At 39.6% G+C, this 18,656-nt stretch overlaps 2 protein-coding genes across 2 annotated transcripts in view; both read right to left on the bottom strand.

Annotated features, from left to right (window-relative positions):
• Positions 1-704: 704 nt before the first annotated feature.
• On the bottom strand, positions 705-14,887 carry LOC116700745 (pterin-4-alpha-carbinolamine dehydratase 2). Its single transcript, XM_032534180.1, has 4 exons — positions 14,529-14,887; positions 13,203-13,334; positions 4,010-4,090; positions 705-999 (listed from the first exon to the last, which is right to left on the bottom strand). The coding sequence occupies exons 1-4, from the start codon at positions 14,631-14,633 to the stop codon at positions 904-906; spliced, it is 414 nt and encodes a 137-aa protein (XP_032390071.1). The 5' UTR covers positions 14,634-14,887; the 3' UTR covers positions 705-903.
• Positions 14,888-14,958: 71 nt separating this feature from the next.
• txndc15 (thioredoxin domain containing 15) overlaps positions 14,959-18,656 on the bottom strand; it is a 5,497-nt gene continuing 1,799 nt past the window's right edge. Inside the window, exons 3-6 of the mRNA XM_032534174.1 lie at positions 18,246-18,392; positions 17,345-17,508; positions 16,545-16,675; positions 14,959-15,552 (exon numbers count right to left, since the gene is read on the bottom strand). Coding sequence (XP_032390065.1) covers positions 15,356-15,552; positions 16,545-16,675; positions 17,345-17,508; positions 18,246-18,392 — 639 coding nt within the window. The 3' untranslated portion in view covers positions 14,959-15,355. The remainder of the gene's footprint in view (positions 15,553-16,544; positions 16,676-17,344; positions 17,509-18,245; positions 18,393-18,656) is intronic.

Here is an 18,656-nt window from a genome sequence, read left to right on the forward strand (position 1 = left end):
TAAAAAAAGGCTCACAAAGCTTAATTACAAATTGAAACAACTGACCGATTTGGAGCAACCCAGCCATCCAACAGAGCATTTGAGAGGTTCAGCACCTTGTCTCTGGGTACCAACTATGGATAAATCATCCATATATCAACTTTCTCTGGGCTGAAGCTATAAAGAAAAAGAGGACAGACAAAAATACATTTTGCTACATAGATTGGCAGCATAAACACAGTTTGACCGATTTGGCTTTTATTAAACTCTTTTCAGATTTTCCCCTGATGGCGATCCAGTCAAGAAAACACAGTAGCTCTATCTGATTCATCCGTTATCAAACCGTAAGTCACATAAATCCCCTTTCTACTAACTTTCACCCCTTCGTTGTTTTGTTCTGCTCTGCATGGCCAAAAGGTGAACATGTGCTCTGGTGGAGGGCCAACAGTGAAAAGTATCCTCTGGATCATTGGCAAGTACCAGACAGAGTACTGCTGAGCAATTACACTCCGTTTTAATTCCATGTGAGAAAATAAACACTGCTGAAAACAAGAAACCTACACAGTGACACACGCATAACGAAATGAAATCTGCCAGTCACTTGGTGAAGGGTTAGGGTCTAATTTAAACCACAGAGCAACGTTTACTACAAAACCTTGGATATATCATCTTATTTAAGAGTCAGCGCAGAGCTACAATTTTGTAAATCAATTACAGAGACAGCACTGTTTTACAAGTTTTATTCTGAGAGTAAGCTTGTACAAAATATGCTGCAAACAAAATACAAATATTAAAATAGAATATCTTTCACAGGTCTATGAATGAATAGTATTTTATCATTTACACGAGGAATCATTCTCTGACTGAGCAGAGTTGTGACTGAAAGCATAAAAACAAGGTGGGCTCTGATTAAAGACAAAGACATTACATTGAAAGTGCAATTTTGTCGATAAACTTTGCCATTTTGATGTCCCGCTTTGACAGTCCTCCACAGTCATGTGTGGTCAATGTAATCTGGACCTGTTAGGACACATACAAATTATTTGCAAACACAAAATAAAAAACAGGATAAGTTATTACTACAATCAACGTTTTACTACAAAAATTCTAACATTTTTGGGTAAAATCCCAAAGTGCATGTTATCTTATTCTCAAGTTTACATGGCAAATAAGGGTATCTGGTCAAAATAAACTGATTTAACTCCTTTGTATCAATATAGCGGATTATGTTCAAGGAGTGGTTTCTATGTACAAACTTTACGTTCTTATAAAGTTTTTATTTTTTTGCCGGGATTTTCGACCACCATTGGGATCCCTTTTAACTGCTGACTACAGCTGCATTAACGTCAAAGAGCCACTTTTCAATACTACAGTAGCTATTAGTATTACTAATTTTATTTGATCATCAAGAGTTTTTCGTTAAGCGAATTCCTTTGAGTGTTGCACTTCCTAACTCTGAAAGAATGAGACAGCTGTCTGCTTGTCCTCATGACAGCAGAGGTATTGGTAAATGTAATTGTGCCTCAATACTGTTGTTGAGTTAAGAACCAATTTTCATAGGGAGTTCGGTACAGACCATGGTATGGACTGAATCCCTGTGACATTGCAAAAACACAAAAAAACACTTCCGGATAGACAAGGTCCAATCTGACATTTCTGCTGTGCTTATTTTATGTACACTGTTGCTTTGCTCACTTCTTCGATAAACCAAATCTAGCGTTGCAAACAGCAACATCTCACCGCCGGTTGGACTGGCTAACTACTACTTTGGGTGGTGTCATTTTCTTTAGTCTGTGAGGTAAGTTAGCTCTCAAACCTAATGTTGGTGAAAGTGTTGGCATGTGAAAGCATCAAATGCGTTTTAGCTAAATGAGATGAGAGTAAAACCAGTTGGTCCCTGTACCCATTTCCTCAGCGCTGTTAAATTGTATGTACAGGACACAGGAGTTTTCTACCCGGAAGTTCATGTAAACAAACATTGTGATTGGGTCCATTTCTTGACTAATGACAGTCTGTCAAAATATATTACTAACGAAAAACTCCGCCATAAAACCTGTTAGGCTTGTGTATGTTTTTTGTTTCCTGTTTTATTTTGATAGTCTGGTTTTCTGTCTTGTCTAGTTTTACTTCCTGTCTTGTGTTTTCCCGCCTGTCGGATTGTTCTGCCCCGCCCTGGTGTGCTTCACCTGTTGTAACACCTGTCCCTTGTTTGCTCGTTACCTCTTGTATTTAGTCTCCGTGTTTCCCTTGTCTGTTGTCAGGTCATTGTATTCTGTTTCGTAATCGTATGTAGAGTCTACCCTGTTTCTCGCTGTGCTTCCAGTTTTGGTATTCTTGGAATACATTCTGGAAGAATTTTTGCCTGCAGCCTTGTAGACTCCTTTTGTTAATATGGACTTTTGTTTATCTTTGATTTTTTGTTTAAATCCTCAAGCAACACTATTCTTGCCTGCTCTCTGCGTTCGGGTTCTACACGTTCTCTGAAAGCATGACAGAACCACACATGGGTTAGGGTTGCTCTCACTTAACGGTTTAGGTCCAAAATATATTGCTGATCTGCTACTACACTATGAACCACCCAGACCTCTCAGGTCATCTGGGACAGGTCTGCTTTCTGTCCCCAGAGTCAGAACTAAACAGGGTGAAGCAGCTTTCAGTTTCTATGCTCCTCATATCTGGAATAAACTCCCAGAAACCTGTAGATCCGCTGCTACTCTCAGTTCTTTTAAATCAAGGCTGAAGACCTTTCTATTTGATGCTGCCTTTCTTTAAATGACTAATCATTTCTTTAAATTTCTTATGCTGCACTGTAAATTTTATTCTTGTGTTTTATGTTTCTCTTTGTTTTTAACTGTCTATTCATGTGTTTTATGCTTGTGATTTTTAACTGTTTTTACTTGTGTTTTATCTGTTTAACTGATTTTGTGTAAAGCACTTTGAATTGCCTTGTTGCTGAAATGTGCTATACAAATAAAGCTGCCTTGCCTTGCCTTGCCTCTAGGTCTGTACTTAACGTACAGACATAAGATTGATATCAATCTTCTGATCTGAATTGTGGAAAGAAAGCGAAAAGGCATTTCCCGTGCAGCGTTTCCCCAAATGAACTCTTTAAGCCTTGATCCACAGAGTGACAGATATTGTCCCACAGAAACTGTGATAAATTTAGTGGGTGTCCAACTCTGTGTCCAGCAGGCTGCCTTTGGCTCCACCAACTGAGGTTTGATTCAACCAATGAGGTTACTCCCTGGAGAGAAGCTCTGGCCAAAAAACAAGATGTTTGTAAACTCACATCTTAATATTGAGCGCCAATAAAACAGAATAGAACATGAATAAAGATTAATAGAATATCAGCAGCAGCTCAGTATACAACATCTATTTTTTTGAGGCTGAAGCTCAGAGTGGGATTTATGTGTAAGTGTCTGCTGGAAAGTTCTGTGGGGGCCCAGAGACCTGTAGCACTATTCTACAGCCACTTTAATAAAGAGTGGATTAGGAGCAGCATTCCTGTCAGAGCACCCCGGTCCACCACACAGTAACTCAGTGGCTACAGCCTAATGCTGAGAGATTTTCAGGGGCTGGGTTTGTCATATCAACCACTACTTTATTTCTGAGGCAGAGAGAGTAAGAGTGTGCGTGAGCGTTGGGGTTGTGGAGGTGAGGTAGAGATATTTGCAGAGCTTTTCACAAGAAAAACGATGGGATTAGTGCATGAAGCTACTGGGTTTTTTCGTCGTTCTGACTAACAGAGTGTGTTTCAGACTTTGAGTGGAGAGCTCACCAGTATTGAATTGTTTGACATGAAAAAATCTGACTTTATCCAGGGTTGATTGATCTCAGTGTGTCTGCAATTTGTCATAAGCCAACCGTAGCATTGTAAATATGGCAGTAACGCACGTAGCCGTGATAACACGGTTTGATTCTACAAGCCGTGATTTCTGTAATGAATACTAAACAAGTGCAGCTCTGTAAGTCACTCCTCAATCAGTATTACAAAGTGTGATTTGGGCCATAACGTGGAGAAAGTTATTACCTTATTATAAACGTTGAACCATTCTGGGTGATGGTTCATCTTCTCTGCCTGCAGAGCCACTCGTGACATGAAGCCAAATGCCTGGTTAGGAAGAAACAACCAACGGTCAATCAAAAACTTTTTTTCTCTTCAAAAAAACTGCATAGCTATGATGTCTTTAAAAAATTAAACATTTACAGAACAACCTGACCAGTGGCTCCCAGGTAATTGATTGTAAAAATGCTATATAAAATATATAGTCCGACAATATAAACATAATCACTTAGATAAACTATTAAAAACACACACAAAAATCCTGCTGTAAGAGATCTTACAAATTACACTTAGTAGCATTAATATAGAAAGATTAAAAAAAGTGAGTGTCAGTGGTCCATCACAATAAATGTCACTGTGTTGCAGCGTTGATAGTAAAGTCAGAATCAATATACCCAGGATGAAAAAAGTAGGGCTGCAATTAAACTTTTTTATAGATTAATCACTCAATTGTTTTTGCATATGTTGTCTATAAAGATGGCAGGAACTGGTGAGAAATGCCCATCGCAATTTTCCAAAGCCCAAGGTGGCATCTTCACATGTCTTGTTTTGTCCAATACCCAAAAATATTCCATTTACAATCATAGAAACCAAAAACTATCATATTTGAGAAGCTAGAACCCAAGAATGATTGGCATTATTTTTCTTTTAGAAAAATTGCTCAAGATGATGAATTGATTATCAAAATAGTTGAAATAGCTGGAAAAAAATCTGACTAACTGATTTATTGACTAATGGCTGCAGCTATAAAAGAAGTTAGTAAAACATGTAGCGGGAGACCCATGCAGCACAAGGAGCAATGCTGCCATCTGAGGCACAGAGAAGCACAAGACGGTGTCTCTGTGTATGGAGAAAACCCTCTGAAGGCATGTATGTGCATACTTCCACACAGCATGCAGGCACACACTCAGAAACATACACACTCTTCGTATTTTGAGTATGGCATGTGGCTCTCTCCAATCACAGGCCATCCAGGGAGTGATTATGGTTATTCAAATTATCTACAAAGAGAAGAGTGAAATCCCTCGTCATGTCCACTATGAAGAGAGGAGGAAAAAAAAAAAAAAAAATTCAGCTAGGCCTATTTCAGAGCAATTTCCCACTGCAATCTCAATTAAGCCCCTAAATACTTCCTCCCTGCCTAATTAAATCAACTGAAACGCCATTGTTTACAAGACATGGCTGCAGCCCTGTCCACCACCTGACATGACGAAACAGAATTACTCTCGCAGAAGAAATTGCATTTGGCCTTTTTAGTGCGTTATAACCAATTTCAGAGACGTCCTGTTCGGTGCCTGAGCAGCACAACGCGTGTAACACGATCAGCAGCTTGATCAAATTGGTTATCAAGGAAACCGTCTCCTGATCAATTTAAGTAATTGGCATATTCCTGCAACTTGACCCTACTGGCACCAATTTGGAGACTGAGGCAGTCTGCTTTTTCTCAGTTCTTATTGGCTCTAATGGAGATGGCTAAGCAGCCTGTCATGTCAGGTGTTGTCCAAACCTGTCCTCTCTCTCTCTCTCTCTCAGCGCTGAGATCAGGCTAATCTGCTGCTGAGGAACATTGAGTGACAGCTAAAAGGATTCTTAAGGGTTCCTTCACATTCGCCCATGTTCAAAACACCAAAAACTAACTTTCTAGCCTGGACTCTGTTATGAAACAAAAAGTCATCCCCTTGGCATTTCAACACACTCCCAATTTGCCAAAATTGGGATGAAAATAAAGGTTATAACAGCTTTTTTACACTAAAATTTAAATCATGAATTTCCCTTGTTTTTATTTTCGCCATCATCCTTGGCACCAGGCACCCATTGCTGTAGTGGATCTGCACTCTCTGGACCTTTCAGCTGTTGAAGCTAATGATGCTTGTTCACGTCAACAAAGTACAGTATTAGAACTTCATTACCCACCTCTCAAAAATATCACTGTGGTATCTGTGATGCAAATAGCTAGCTTCCCTGTCACCATGTGAAATGTTAATTTCTATGTCGTAATTTCCAGAGGGTGCTCTGCATAGATTACTTATGCTAAAGCCAGATCAATATTATTGGCCAATTTTGATTGCAGATATATCCATATTGTTGTACGTGTTAGCTGATCAGTAACAATTGTAACTTACAGTATAGAAATGCCAAAGATATAATTTAGGTACTGTAAAAATAAAATAAAAAAATAAAAATCACGTTCAGTACACGTCTTGCTTGTAATTTAATACTCAAATTTGAGGGATCATTATCAAAATTGTTGAATGATTATTAGATGATACACGGATCTGTTATTGTTATCGGAAAATATCAATACTAGCCTAAAAAAAAATCCAGTCAGGCTTTACTTAATGCCCGTTTAATTACTTGGCTGAATTCTTTTTTACATCTGGTCAACAGTCCAAACGCTGTATGCTGAGTATGGCTGTCTATATGACTGTAAAAATATATACAGGGTTTCATTTTACTGGAACAGTTTCACATTTATTGCTGCTGGAAATTGACTGTTTTCAGGCTCCTGGCCTTGATCAGCATATGTGAATAATGGTTGTACTTCCGTTTTTAATACAGGGAGGGTCTCTTTTAACACTACATGTCGGACAACTGGGTCACACCACTTTAAAGCAACATATCACAATAATACAGTTGTAGATTCACTGATATTAAGACGGGCCTTCAACTGCAAATATCAGCATTTACATCCGTACAATATGTTTCCACAGATTTCCAAAGAAGGAACGTGTAGTCTGTTTAATTCAAGAAGTGTATTTTTCTTCCAAAGCCATTTCATGGCATGTTGAAGTTTGCTAAATGATTAAGAACAAATGCTGTATTAGCAGTGTGTTTTTTATTAGCATTTTGAATCCATTTCATTTGAATTGACAGTAAACCTCATTATTCTAACTTCAAAGTGCTGCACAATACACTGGCTGCACTGCTTCTATTAAGCAAAGTGTCACAATTCCTAAAAAGTTACATGTCCACATTTAGACCTCATTGATGTGCAAACGAACCACAGAGAAAAATGTAATTTGGAGGAAAGCGGAATGTGAAACGGAAGATGACTAGTTCAGCCTGTACGCAACATGAACCCTGAGAGAAGTTTCTTCAGTCCCAGGAAAGCAAAAAAGAGGCGAAAAAAGCAATTTAATCTCCCACCACAGATGAATTGGAGTTGAATGTCTAAATAACCTGAAATCCTGAAAAGGCATGAAAAATCACACTGTATCAGCCTTTTCTCACAGGTAGTGGTCCCTTGGGGGCGGTAAGGAGAGTAGCAGGACACAATACTGCCAAAGTGGCGGTGCTACGGCTGTCTGTCACCTGTAGGTCATCAAAATGACCTACACTTGGGCCAAACAAGGAAATAAACCAACCCTCAACTCCCTATGAGGTCTTATGTCAACAGAGGTCAAGGACTTTCCCTCTTAGAGTGCTTTGTTTACCCATTTGCATTGTCAGGGCCACACTTCTCGAGCTACCACGCCAGCCAGCCAGTTGGCTATCCATTCATTCAGCCAGCTAGCCGTCCTCTCCAACTGGCCCAACAAGCCGTAGCTGTCAGAGTCAGATAATTTGACATGACATTATACAGGCCCCAGTCTCAAATAATCAGAAACACCCGACAGCAGACCCCCGCTATGCCCATTTCTCTGCGCACTCGCTTTTGAGGAGTCAATTTGGTGCTATTAAGGCATGATTGTCATACAACACTGGATGAGACAATTTGACGTCGGAGCAGAGTGGTGTTCTCTCTCTCATTGCGGCCGTGGGCTGGAATACAGGACTCAGTTTCAAACACATGTGTCTGTTATTTACAGATCGGTTTTCCACCGCCGCGCGATCCAGAGGCTTAGAAACGCCTGCTCTGTCTTGCCAGGACTAAGTGCATGCAGATTGTGCCTACTCTTACTAGTCTCGGACAGACACACACATGCACACTGATGCATGTACGAATGCACATATGCAAAGCTCCTCAGCATACACACAAGCATGTGTCGACACACACACGAAGACAAGCTGCTCTCCTCCATTACACACCACCATGACTACCCGATTACCCTGCGAGCCCCATCATCACCCGCGTCAGCCCCCTGGAAAACCTTGCCTCCTCCACAGTGAAAGGCAAGAACGTTGTGAATTGCCCGGTGGTGGTGATGATGATGATGATGACGACAACCACACCTCTTATGTCTCATTTTTCTCCTTTCCCAAACAGCTCTCCACAAGCTTCCAGCTGGCCGGACAAGGCTGCCCGCTAAGTTGACATGTAACTTAATGCAAAATATTGAAAAATTATGAAGCAAAGCTGCCAAGTGCTAAAGTTCTAGCATGCAGTAGAGATAACTTTGCTAGGCTTGTGTAATTTCATAATCTTCTCAAATGTGCATTCTTAAAGTTGAGAGAGACTGAGAAGAGCTTCAATTTGATACCCGAAGGTGATTGACAAAGGTGATACATGCTGTGAATACTCATTAAGGGACTGATATCCAGTGTAACAAATGTTACAAGTCAGTTCCTCTTTATGTGTCATGTAATGCTCAGGCATGGTGTTAAGGCCAACTTATGCAAACCCCTTGATTAACTGCAGGGTTACCAGCAAAGGCTTAAAAAGACATTGGGCTTGTCAAAAGAGCGCAGACGTCAGGGCCATCTTAGTTTACCCAAGGACTGATAGCCAGATTATCTAACCACCTCCGCTTGGGCGCCACACCTCGCTGCTTCCCTGCAGCCATTTTCACAAGATGAGATGAATGCGTGAGGCCTCCAGTTCCCAGGGAAAGTTCCATTTTGGACACGGCGGTGGGAACTGAACACCGCTGAGCCGATTAACCGGCCTCTCGCTGGGAGTAAGGAATATGGTGTGAACGCTCGTGAAGGGCGATTATGTATACATGTGTGTATGGATATGTAATTTTCAAAGACTGGTGGACTGATTATTTAATGTCTTTAATTTTGACTACATTTTTTGAAGGTTAGCAGCTCTTTAAAACATTTTTAAAAAATGTACTTACATACAACCATCCCATAGTAACTCTGCAGTACTCTGAGAACATACAAAAATGTCATGAACAACTAATTAAGATAGGTCTACTGACTGAGTACTGAAAACAGTTTACTTAATACATTTCATCAGTATTCTAATGTATTTATATAATAAAACAATATTAATAAAGAAAACCATGTTATTTATAGTTATTTTGGAGCTGTAACCAACAAATGTTTGTTATTTTAATTTTTAATTGACCAAAAATAATAACTGTATTTCATAATACTACCCACTTGTCAATCAACAAACTCAACAAAAAAAAGAAGAAACAAATTGAGTAATTGAGCAAAATAAATACAATTGAATAAAATTTTGTGAATTGTTTGTACGTCAATGTCGAGGAAGGGGTCAATGTCTTAAAAATAATTCAGTCATCATAAAGAAGTGTAGCCCTTGAGCATGCATGTGAAGCGGGAGGGGGATGGCTCTGAGAGTTTGGTTTACCCAGGGGCTCAGTTTGAGTTGTAGGACAACTTATTCAACACAAGCAGAGCAAGGCCCGTAACGAGAGGCAGAGGCTTGAAGGAGATTTGGGGAGCCCCCCAACTGAATATAAAAAGGGGGGGGAAATCAGCCTCTGAGAGCAGAGCGGAGGGAGCTTTCGGAACACAGCAATGCTCTCCTCGTTCTCAAAATTGGAACATAAGTCTAAAAGCTGTGTGTGGACGCTGCAGCTGTTTCCGGTTCTTGTAATGCGTTTATGGGCTGTGGTTATCCACGACTTTTGCATGTTGTTTGTCTCAAGGTTTGTGTTATATTCATTTTTTGCATTATGTTTTGCACACATAGGACTGTAAATTATACAAAAAATTTTATTCATTTATTCTAGCAAACCCTGAGACTGAATAGCGCTCTAATATGACCTCAAACTGTTTCTGACGCAGCTTTGTGGAGTTTTACGGCATCAGTCTGTGACATATGTGCTCATTAGGAAGTTGAATGTAGCCAACAAACACACCTCCCTGTCTTTTAGATATCTGGAGGCCTGATTGGTGACTCTTTGAAACAGATTTGCAATGACGTCTTTTTATCTTATGTACATGTACAGACATGTACAGAAGTCACTGAGAGGTTAGAAGAACATTAACGCAGCAATATAGCCCCTATAAGAACATACCACTGAGTGAATATTTCAAATATTCTTGAATAATGTAACAATATATTGCATCTTATTGATTAAAACAGCAATTTATTCCTGTAAAACCATGACTTTAGTGAACTCTTCAGTCTCATTCACCTCAGTACAGCTGAACAGCCAAATACTCAATATTTAAAACCTTGATATTCAATTTAGAATTATATGAGATCAAAGCAGTAAGTCCTCATGTTTGGCTGTTTTTTCCCAAATACTTAAAGTAAACTTGTAAATTTGTTATCATTTCAGAACTTTTCTCCAAAAAACCTGGAAAACCAAATCAACTTGTCCCTGATGGAACCCTCTTCTGCCTGGTTCACCCATAAATAAAAACAGTTTAGTGCACTCACAGACATTTACCTGGTTAAAAAGGTTTCTCTCCCTAAAGGAGGGCTTGTTCACTTTGCAGGACAGACTCCGGATAACTACCAGCCATTCTTCCATCCCAAATGCAGCTTTTGAGTGATTTTTTTTTTTTCCCCATCACTGTATGACTGAGTGTTTGTGGGGAAGAGATGGAATGCCATCGTTGTCAACTTCAGCTAACATAACACAACAGTTGAGCATGCACAGCTCACCTCTACTATACAGACTGCATCTTAAGGCAACCCATTTCACTTGTGTCGCATGAAAGTTTCATCCACCGAAACATGAAGCAGATGGTAATCTGTAAACATACAGCTTGATGCATAAACAATTTCAGTGACTGCAACTAAAAACAAACACAATTCCGACCAAAATGTACAGTATTAAAGAGACACACACGATGAGGAAAATAACTGTTACTTCATAGACTACTGCCACTACCAATGTAGAGTTTACCCACATGCCGCAGATTAATCACTGAGCTGCAAAAGCATCATAATACCTTCCACTTGCAGTAATCAAAGAAAATTAAAGCGTCAAAAAAGCAAATCCAGCTGTCATATATATATATTTTTTTTTTAGTTCATTTGCAGCTAAGAGTGGCTCTGTGCCTCATATGTTAGCTCATTCAACAGACTGCCACTGTAGATACAGTCAAAGACACACCTCTACCGCCCCCTAGAGACCACTAGAGGAAGTGTTTCAACTCACAGAGGGGATTTGTTATTCTCATTATAAAATCTCGGGGATCTGATTTCCTCAAGCCCATCACTCGCAGATAAGTGGCGAATGGAAATCAGCCAGCGTGTCGCTCCTCATCTCCATTCCCCACTAGTAAAAGCCCTTTAAGAACAGCCATGAAAAACAAGTTAGAGAGTTTGTGAAAATGCATCAGAGAACTGGAGGGGTGTCTGGAGAGAGAATAAAAGAGAGTGAAAAAGAGGGACAGAGAGACAGACGGAGAGAGTTGCCAACATGTAAAATTGGAACAACATGAGCTCATTCCCCAATAACATGGGGCACAGAATGGGAATGAGAGACAGACAAAGACAGAGATGGGGAAAGGAGAGTGGCAACGGGCAAGAACAGAAAGCAATGCACATCTACCAGAAGGAATGATGGGGTTGTTAGTGGTTTGTGAACCAGATGAAACATTTTAACCAATTTGATTGTTTGTGAAAGAAATAATTCTGATCAAACCCCCAATTGCTGCCAACTGGCCGCCTGGCATGTCTCAGGGTAATGCAGCCTGACGTCTCGGGGTAAGAGGAGAGGCTTTAGAGCCAGGAGGAACAGATGGGGGAGGTCAGCGCTCACCCCCCAACTTCAAACACAGGGAAGTGTAAAAAATGACTATTTTAGGGGCTAAAACAACTAACGACAGGATTAGAGGATGTCCGCTAAGTGGCCCTGTGTTGTTGCAGTTTATTTCATCCAATACAGGGCTGAGGCAAAGTAGCATGCTGCAAAAAAACAAAAAAACATTAGTGTATCACTTTAAGTTTTTCTTATACAACCAAAGGTAATAGAACTGGTATGAAATACCACACATCACAATAAGTGTGATACAGTCACAGGAAATGACAAGTAATATTTTGTTTCCTGTGCTGTGATTAACCGCAACAAGCGTGATTAATTAAACACTTCAAGTTGTTCTGCAAACAACTTGAGGCAGGTCAGTTACACAGAAGACTCAGGAAAATCCTTTTCACAACAAAAACATATCTGTGGGAACAACGATGTGTGTAAAATATCCTAATCTCAAGGGTCATTTACTAGCTTGTTTTCAGAAAGGTTCAAATAATTTCCCATGGCTTTAACAATTGGCTAAATGAAAGGAACGATCGCAGCACTTGTTTCTGTTCAAGGACTTCATGACTAATTCTATGTATAGTCACAAAAACATTAGAGCAAGTTCCGTTGGTTAAAGAGGGCTGTGGGATACAGTCAAAGGCTTCAGATAAAGCTTGTAGGTCAAGTGAGTTTAGCAAAATTAAAAAAAGAAAAAAAAAGAAAAAAAATATATATATATACTTTGTTCATTTCAAAAGCTTCTGTGGATTTCATGCACTGTTGTTGGTGACTGCTTTAAATCTGACTTTGTTGTGGCCAGGTAGGTCAAAAATTAAAGGGCGGAAAAGCCCCAAAAATATCTTTAAAAAAGCCCCTTAAAAATCTTTAAAAAAAACAAAAAACGTTGTTGTTTATTCTGTGTCACTAGTAAGGTTGCACAATACTGACAAAATGTTATATTTCTATACCGATTATGAATATTGCGATAGATGTTAATTTCAATATTTAACACGCAAACTAAAATCAGCCCTAGTGTGTGCAATTCTGTTTTCCTTTCATTTACATGGCAGGTGAATCCCATCAACACTGCCTCCTATTTGAAATGATGACCTGCTGCTGTACACTGTGTTCTTGTGCATAGGGATCTGTCAGCCTTGCCAATTGTAATCTTAGCCTTAAACCAAAGTCCAAACCCTTACCTAAAACAAAGGAAGCGATAAAAAAAAAACTCACCTTACAAAAACATTCTGAACTCAAAGTCAACTAACATTTCAGAACATGCGCGCGCGCACACGCACACGCACACGCACACACACACGCACACACACCTGATTAAAGCTTTTAAAGTGAAGCTCTTTGAAGATGGCATCGCGGTCCTCCACATCCACCCATCCTGAGCTCCTGAGGTCCATCACCTGCTGATCCCGGTCTGCAGGAGAGAGCCAGTGGGAGTCTGACGACTGAACACAAAAAGAACACAAAACTCAGAATGTGTACATTTTGCTGTTCTTATCGTAGTGATTACATTAGAAGAAGCACTAATTCTGTGTATTTCTTTTCTCAATCTACTGTGGTGTTCTCCATAGGTTGCATTACGTGTTTTTGTTTCAGTTGTAAATCAGGAAGTAATTCTTATTTAACAACATTACATTTCAAAAACTGAAATTTTTACTGACAAATTACATTATCATCAGTGTTTGGTGTTTTTTAAGACTTCTAACCTAAGGTCACATGGATCCAGACAGGCCAATATAAATTCTGCCTTTACTGCTATTTTGGAACCAAAACAGCTTTTGATCTGCTTTTCTATATAAATATATTTATATAATATACACAAATTCACATTAATAAATCAGAATTCAGATGTCACATTCTTTATGGCAGTTCCCTAAGTGCTAAGTAGGCTACCCATTAGTGTTGCGTCCGCAAGATGGCAGCCTTACACCGTGAATAAGTGCATTAGCCTATTTAGGAACCAAACAAGCAATGGCCGCAAGTTATATTGATATTTCGGTAATATTCATATTTAACTGTACAAATACTGTGCATGAATTCTCCATCTGTAGCCTACATTTAGAAACACACCAAAATCCATTACTAATTCATATTCTGTTTAATATTGGCTTGCTTGTTTGCAAACTCCCACTTACATTAATAACAATATAATTCGTGTCTGGCTTCACTGACAGCATTTTTTTTCAACACATCAACATTTATCGTTGGAATCTTCAATTTAATGATATCGGGCAATGAACTCAAAATTCAAAACAGATGAGAAGTTGTGTTCGTGCGTTATATCCATTGAACCATTTAGCTACGCCGAATTGAAAATTGGCTTTGAAGCAATTCTAAAATGACACAAGCGTTGTCTAAAATGCGTCATTTTACAGCCGTAAATGTAGACATTTAATTTAGAGCTTTTCATATGTACAAGTACAAGTACAAGAGTACATAGTATAAGTAGCGTACATGCTATTTTAATGAACGGCGTGTTCCATGGGGCTAACGCCACTTGCTACTTCCGAGCCTACACGTTTGTACAGTTGTCTCAGAAGATTACACTCACACGTATTGTTAAGTTACATAACTCCAGTTTCCAACGGAATACGTATAATATTATACATGCTAATGCTAAAAGACTGGCTGTCACTCACCATTTTAGACAAGTGGTTGTTGGAGAGCGGAGGCCGCAGCAGACTGCTCAGCCTGAACAGAGGCCATGTGCTGCTCGTCCTCAAGGTAAACATTAACCCAGACATAACCAACACTTTGTTAACAGTTATCCCTTTCAACAACCAACTCTTCTACTCCCTGCGTCTTCTACTCTACTGTCCTTTCACCCTTTACCATAGCTGTTCAGTTTACTGCCTGTTTAAAATCCAGTTTCCATAGGAGTCTGGTGTTAAGTGTTACAGTGATATATCGAGGTCTTTCTAACCTGATCCTCTAATCAGCGATCATTATAACCAAAACAATTATTTTTCCCAGTAGCATATCCATAGATATCTTTTCTGAAAACAACCTTTAATTGTGTTTAAATAATTTCAAGTAAACCATTTCTGTCAGATTAAAAAGGTGGATACATTCTTGTTCATTTGTTTTAATGAAATGAGCAACTACACTTGACTGCAGCTTTTGCTTTAGGTGATCTTGCTCCTACCTCTCCATAGTAAAGTCATAGCTTTTTTGTACTTTATACTTCAGGATTATGGCTGAAAGAGAATATCTAATAAAAGTCAGAAGAAGAACTACACACAAACACAAGACTGTAGCTTTGACTTCTCTAACACTGCCAAGAGCTCTGAAATGTTAACAGCTACAAATCATTGCATTATTTTTTATAAACTGCAATGACTCGCATACATTTATTTTGTTCATCACACACTTAAAAAATAAGCAAATTAGCAACTGTTAATTTTAACAACAAATTAAATTGTTTATCAAGTGATCGTTAACATCCAGTGATTTGCAATCTGTGTTTTCAGTCCTGATGTTCGTGGTCCTGTCCTGGTATGAGCCAGCGGATGCTCTCTGTCCGCAGGATGGCGTATATAGTGAAGCCTGTGATGAAGAGGACAGAGAAGACAAGCAGCCAGTCGATGCTCTTCACTGGGACGCTGGGCAAGGGGCCAAGGCGGTCTGTATCCGTCACGTTATTGTCAGGGCTGACTTCAATCCCTGGAACACAAACAGTTTATCAAAAAAAACAGCAGACTGGAGGAGCAAGAATGGAATACATATAGTTTTACTAGTTAAGCGTTATTTTAGTTTGATTTAAATCTATATGATGGATACTAAAGACCCCTTGGTGAGTGTATATTTAGAATGCTTTTGTTATTTCAGATGAAGCTTACAGGCAAGAAAAAAGGAGAAATAATGATTTAGTAAAAAAATGATTTTAACAAAAGGAATCTATTTTTCCAAAAAAAAACTACAACTACCTAGATTCTGAGAAGTCAGATGTCAGATATTCAGATGTAGCAGAAAAAGGTGTAGTACTGAAGTCAACCAACTAATGAAATAGAGACATTACTTTGACTGATCTGATCCACGAGAGACTCGCTGCTCTTTATTCATGCAGCACCCACAGCATTTTTCAAATTATTGAGCGTGGTGTGTTCCAACAATAAAAGAAAAGTAAGTACACAAAGGAATGTCTTAAGCCCTGTCCCTGAGAACAAGTGTTTTTACCTTACTGTCAAAATTATTAGTTCTTTCACCAAGTGTGGTCCCCAACAGGAAGAGATCAAAACTAATTAAGCAAAGAGTAAATGTAAATGTGCTGTATTTATATAGCGCTTTTCCAGTCTTAACAACTGCTCAAAGCGCTTTTACATCTACAGGATACATTCACCATTCACACACATTCATACACTGTGGCCGGGGCTGCCGTACAAGGTGCCACCTGCTCATCAGATAAACATTCATACACATTCACACTCCGATGCGCAGCACCGGGGGCAACTCGGGGTTCAGTGTCTTGCCCAAGGACACTTTGACAATGACTACAGGGGCGGGGATCGAACCACCAACCTTCCAATTTGGCAGGCAACCGCTCTACCACTGAGCCACAGCCGCCCCTAATAAGCACTCTATCCAGAGAACGCTGAGCTTCCTTGTCTTAAAACTCAAAAACTGCATAATTTCGACTGTTTCTACTCAGTTTGTACCCGTCTGGTTAGCGATGAAGGAGGTGAGGGTCTCCAGCGTTCTGTCGGTGTGGTTGAAGCGAGCCATGGGTTTGGCCCCCTGGAACAGCAGAATGTTGGGCACTGCCACGGTCCCAAACCTCGTGGAGAGGCTGGTGGAAGATGGAGACCGACAAGACACAATAATGACAAATGAGGTTTCAGTTTTATATATTCACCTGAGTTGCTAATCTGGTCTGATATACAGGATAATCAATCTAAACAAAAAAAAGTTCTAATAAACATTAGTATGCATGCTTTCCACTATATTCATTAAACAGTGGCACACCATTGCTTATTTCAACCTCATCTGCTCTGTGTGCGGGCAGGGGATGGCTGACATTTGCACAGACGCAATGCGACACACCTGCTGCATCAGAGTGTGTCCATTTTAATCAACTGAAGCTGCTACATGGACCATGCTGCACCAGAGCAGAGGAGAGACAGGTGAATTGAAGATAACGTTGTTGGTACTGGTTACAAACATGCTCAGCAATGAATGTGAACCAAGCTACCGTGCTGAGGGATTCTGTGTTTTTAGCTAGACCTGAGAATATTTGGTAAAAACAGATGAGTGATGCTATAACGTAGCCCTGGTACACTTGATGTGTGCCATATTTTGTTTAAAAGCTAAAGTTATACATTTGAGAACGGAATCTGATGTGGTGGTAGAATGGGTTAGCAGACCACAAAAGGTAATACAAATCAGAAATCCATTAATGCCTTTTTAAAGTGAGGCTTATACAGAAGGAGGGATGCTGCACACTGAAAAGACCATTCACCTGCTGTGCTGCGAGGCATCCAGTGCCAGGAAGTGCATGCTGGGAAAGACTCGGGGCAGTGCGTTGAAGTGAGGTGCCAGACTGGCTGAGAACTGGCACCAAGCAGTAAAAAACAACACCACGGAGCACTCGGTCCCATTAGCATTCAGGAACTCCATCAGGTCCTGAGAGAAATAAGGCACACAGATTAAGATATGCATTTTTCTCCTCTGGTATTTTATTTGAAGAATAAAACTAAACTGACTGTGTCTTTCTTTTACAAAATCTAGACCAAAAATGATGTTGCACTCCTACAGTAGGTATGAAGAACACTGCAGAAAAAAATTGAAATGAAAAAAAACAGGTGAAACAAGCCCTGGATTGATTCTATCCACAAAGACAAATGCAAAGGCAGCTTATTGTGCCCTTTTCCCAGACCATGCGTACATTCTCTCTCTTTCATATTTTATTTGCAAATGAGTTAGCAAACTTTGATTTGTTAGTATCAAAATAATGCACGACAAAGGATACAATTACTTCTGCTAAGGTAGTTGTCCTTGTCCATTAAGTAGTTTGTGCATTTTGTCAAAGCATATCAGCAGATCAAATCCTTTCCAACAGGTTTCCATTAAATATGATGAACAGAAAAGCCTGGTAGGAAGTAAAACTGTCCATTATTAGCGTAACACCTAAAATCTTAAGTCTATTACAATGAAGGTTTTTACTAGAGTTTATGCAATAAAACAATACACAACTGGATTACTAGGCGACGAAAATTATAGATGAACGATTAGGAACATCATGGCCAATTTAAAAAATGCATGAAGCACTAAATTGTCTTAAATGTAAGATGACATTTAGGAACTGTAAACAGTGCCGAACGCACTCCTGAACACGTGAGCCTCATAGGCAGCATGAATACCTGTGAAGCATCGAGGACCTGCACCGTGAAGTTGTCCATTCCTGTGATGTTCCTCTTATCACAGTTCACCTTGAATGTCTTGGCAGTTTCTGTGCTGTTCTGCTCCTCAGTTGGCGTGATGTCTGCACGAACCATGTCAAGAGTGATCTGGAGGTAAACATTCAGAGAAAAGTCAACTTCGGCACTAATCACCGTGTTCATTTTAGCTGATCATATCTGAGGTATGCTTCTTAAAAAAAAACAAAAAAAACAACAACAAAAACAGGTCAATTTATTTCCAATAAAAGGTAAATACACCAATTATTTTTCTCGATTCATTGATTAGTCGTTCCGTTTAAAATATACTTGTTTGAGATGAACTGCGTCTCGCCTGTAAAATGGACGAGAGCAGGCAGCAGCAGCGGGGGGGGG

This window comes from Etheostoma spectabile, chromosome 13 (assembly GCF_008692095.1).
Source record: "Etheostoma spectabile isolate EspeVRDwgs_2016 chromosome 13, UIUC_Espe_1.0, whole genome shotgun sequence".
Taxonomy (NCBI): Eukaryota; Metazoa; Chordata; class Actinopteri; order Perciformes; family Percidae; genus Etheostoma; species Etheostoma spectabile.